At 35.9% G+C, this 4,182-nt stretch overlaps 1 protein-coding gene across 1 annotated transcript; it reads right to left on the bottom strand.

Moving 5' to 3' along the window:
* Positions 1-1,682: 1,682 nt before the first annotated feature.
* On the bottom strand, positions 1,683-3,611 carry LOC149829458 (uncharacterized). The gene is made up of 2 exons (XM_090015543.1): positions 3,478-3,611; positions 1,683-2,198 (listed from the first exon to the last, which is right to left on the bottom strand). The coding sequence occupies exons 1-2, from the start codon at positions 3,498-3,500 to the stop codon at positions 1,748-1,750; spliced, it is 474 nt and encodes a 157-aa protein (XP_089871669.1). The 5' UTR covers positions 3,501-3,611; the 3' UTR covers positions 1,683-1,747.
* Positions 3,612-4,182: the final 571 nt, after the last annotated feature.

Here is a 4,182-nt window from a genome sequence, read left to right as displayed (position 1 = left end):
TTTTTGTTTACTATATTAACATTCTGGAATCATGTTTTCTACATATCTATTGAGTTTCTAGAATATATAATCTAAATTTGTTGTGACTTCTAGATTTGAGAACACTGTGTTATAAATGTTAAATTTTATGCTTTTATTTGGAATTGGTATGGAACCCTACTACGTTTCACAAGTCGAACCATTTTTATGGTCAAATGATTGCAGATAAAAAAATACAATATAGCTGTGGAACAAATACGGGATGTTGTGACGCTGTCGATGAGCAAATGATTTTCCTTTCTTAGGCATTAAATTCAGACACATGATATTGTATTGATTTTAGAATATTTTAAATAATACATTGTTCTTTTGAATGAAAGCATTTTATTTGTGTCATCTTATCCCCTTTTGAATTCAGTATAATCATTTTTTAGTATAATGTAACCTGCCTGAGGTTTTGAACCCTATTTGAAAATATTTCTACTAACGATTTTAATAAAAAAGAAAAGTTTTTAATTTTCACGTATTTTTTCAAGGGTTGAAAAATCTTAGAGCGTTACACCTGAATTTTTCTGAAATACAATTAGCTCACTAGATATAGCCCATTTGAATTCTCGAGGTACATACTCTCCCTTAAGGGGCATCATGTAACAATATCTCTTTGAGACAAAAAAGTGTATATGAGTATGTTAAACATTATCCATAACCAATGGTGCAACTGCACCCAAATGGTCTTCCCAAACTAGGGCTTGCTCGCAAGCCAGTGTATGTATGCCTTACATGACTTACAGCACCAACACATACTACATATCATACTAACATGATGCATGAGACCATTTAACATAACATAAACCATGAAAATACGTAATCAAGATATGTATGCCAATGCACACTAACATGGTTCATCTAACATGTCAATCACATAGGATAACATGACACATGTACAACATTGCATAAGCACAAGCCAGCACAATTAATACAAGTTCACAAGTAAATATGTCCCAACCAAAGACTTACACTTAGCAGAAAATTATCTGTTGATCATGGCTTTGTAGGTCTGCAAAAAAAATTTTTGCTCTGACAGAATAGGGCAAATATAAGTTGCTCAAAGAAACTGCCACTAGCCTCAATCCAAAAGAAGTTTCAACCTCTCAAATTTTTTGGTGATAGCTACGTGTCTTAGCTTTCAAATGAACCTATTTTCATTGAAAAACTCATCATAAATTTTCTAAATATTTTGGACTAAACCCTTTCTAAGATAGTTCAGGTTTTTTGCATAACTCAAAAACTCACCCATCTTGAGTGAACTTTCGAGATTCACACACTATAAAATTTTGTATTATTAGTTACGGCCACTGGCCATAGTCAATGCTAAAAAAAACCATAATAAATAATCTTTAACTAGGGCCAACAACCATAGTGGATAATACTATATCTAATAGCATTAATTAGGACTGATGGCCATAGTTAATGGTGTGTTTTTTAAGTACTGGCGCTGACTATAGTTAATGAGGATACTGACCAAGGTAATGGCAAACTATTAACTACGGCCATGGGTCGTAGTTAGTGCCAGTAGTCATTGATGACTATTAACTACGGCCCATGGCCATAGTTAATGTTTTTTTTTTCATTTTGCCCAATAGGAGTTCTAGCTTCCACACAAAATATGAATCTGTTGATGACAAACCAAAAGTAGTTTATCAAGAAACCACAACATTCAATAGACAACAACAAAGAAGCATCAGATGCAAAAATGAAAAGAAAAAATTTAGAAACCATGGAAGATAAGTTCCAAATTAAGCATCAGATCATGTTTTTGCAAACCACTGGAATCCCTATCTTCCAATGCATCTACTTTTGCTTGATCTTGAAGTTGACCTTGCCAATCTCCATGAAGTTCTTTAGAAGCTGCAACTTTTCCTTCATTAACCTGGACCAGATCAGATTCTTCCCAATCCCTTCTCATGTCTTCTGTAGATCCTTCCTGAGCATTTAGCACAGATTTGTTGCTTTCCACAGCCTCCATATGTTCTGATATTGGATGTGCATCAGATTCTTCATCTCTTGGCTGAGACTCATACTGGACTTCATCTAGAACCACCAAAGTTGGCCTTGTTTGATCAGTTCTAGAAACATTTACAATACTACCAACAGCAGAATCAGTATGATTGCTGGATTGACCAAGAACAATATTTTCCAATCTGTATCGAAAACCATCCCTAATCACATAACATATACATCATTGTAATTTCAAACCAAAGTTTACAAAAACAGAACAGAAATGCAAATAAACTTAAGAGGACACATTGTTACATTACATTATGGTGTCTTATTATTCATTCACATCAAAGGATTATTTTTAAAATTATCAACACACATCTGAAAGGTCCTGGAAATTTTTTGGGCTCTCATGCCCTTCTGCAATTTTATGCCTTCATCATATGCACTTTTAGTATTATGTTCAGGGAATTCAGCCTATATTGGTTTCTCTCATGCATCAGTTCGATTGATATCCACAAGGGATTATCAGTTGGTGATTGATCAACAAAAAGCTTTAACATATAACATAACAATTTATTCTAGGATTCTTGCTATAAGTTGAGAAGGAAAGAGTGTCTAGGTAAAGATCAACTATGGTGGCATGTAAGTCTGTCACAAGTAATCAAACAATTTACATAGAGAGATTGGAATTATGGTGGCTTGTAACAGTCTGTTACAAGTAATCAAACAATTTACACAAGCTTTAAATATTTAAAACAGAAACTCACCTAGGGGCTTGGATGCCAGGGAAAACAAAAGGCAAGGATGTTAGAACATTAGAAATGGTTTATGCGACAGACTGATCACCTATAGAACCAAGGAAGCCTCTCTCAATTTATGTTTGTATGACTGGTAAAGACCAACTAGAGAAACACTTGAATCCCTAAGAAGTTTTGTGGCAAGAACATCATGCTTTTGCTTATGATATGAGTCGATAAAAGAATGCACTCATTGGACACACAGGATACTTACACGCCACCACGGTTGTGACACTACCATGTATGAGACATATGCTTTACTTAAAATCTTCCAAAATTACAAAATATGCCATTATATTATTGACATCAAATAGTCTAACGTTGTATCTGCATGGACAAAAGATGCTCAAAGTTATGAGTCAAATGTTGATCAATGATATTTGAATAACTAAGAACATATTTATCCCCAACTGAAGTAAAATTGAGGTAACTTGGAGCAAAAAAGCATTCAGAATTTTGGCCACTGTTATTTTCTTTTCCTTTTCTACAACAAAATAAAGACTTAATTGAAAGGAAAACACAGGAATAACTTGGCCAGATGTGAGGTACTAGTTAAATATACAGTAACCAACTTAAGCACAACATGCACACAAAGAGAGAAAGACCTAACAGAAGATGACAAACCATAAGCATTACAGATATAAGAAAGTCTAGCGAACTATCTATAGAGAAAAACAAACAAGTCACTAAAAAAATGCACCTTTGATGCCAATGCAAAGGCATATTCTGCAACAACAGTCTTTCCTGTAGATGTATGAGCAGCAACAAAAACAGAGTCCCCCTTTTCAAGATAATATAGAGCCTGTTTTCATTGAAAAAATAAGGATTAAAATACAAAACCCTTAAAAGTGTAAGTGATGCAGAGCAGGATGGACCCAGGTCCATACAGCCTGACCCAGGCGGTGGACTGGATTTGCACCATGGGATCGGTGATCGGATCCAAGTGGTGGATCCGATCCGGATCACTGAACCGAGGCGCGGAGAAGAGGTCCTTTCGTACCTACTCCAGGCGAGCACAAAGGGCACGAGACGGAACGCCCCTGATCCAGTAGCAATCAGAGTTCGTCTCGGGTCCAAGGATTGGACCCGAGACCCAGATCCAGCCAGGCATTATTAATACCCTGCCTAGGGTTTCGTGAAGGACAAAGAAGATTGGAATTCTACCACAGCCTGTTTTGTTTTTCTTTTCCTTCTGTTGGTTCACGGCAGCCTTTTGTTTTCTTTCAGCGTTTGTTTTTTTTTTCCTTTTCTGCACGATCGTCTCTTTGTTCCTAGCATCTAGCCATCAGTTAACCGTTTGCTTATTATTTACCTTGATTCATTGTGAGTTGCGTCAGTCCATTAAATAAATAGCCTTCTTTGCATTTTTGTCTTCAGTCGCACGATCATTGTTGGTGGCTTTGCA

The sequence above is a fragment of the Nuphar pumila genome, chromosome 8, assembly GCF_984573655.1.
Source record: "Nuphar pumila chromosome 8, dmNupPumi1.hap1.1, whole genome shotgun sequence".
Lineage (NCBI taxonomy): Eukaryota > Viridiplantae > Streptophyta > Magnoliopsida > Nymphaeales > Nymphaeaceae > Nuphar > Nuphar pumila.
The sequence above is the reverse complement of the archived record's forward strand: the minus strand, read 5'-3'. Positions and strand labels throughout refer to the sequence as shown.

Coding starts and splice junctions, on each gene's coding strand:
- LOC149829458 (XM_090015543.1), bottom strand. CDS start 3,500: ATGCCTTTGCATTGGCATCAAAG. Junction 2,199..3,477: donor CCTTTGCATTGGCATCAAAG/GTGCATTTTTTT, acceptor TTATGTGATTAG/GGATGGTTTTCGATACAGAT.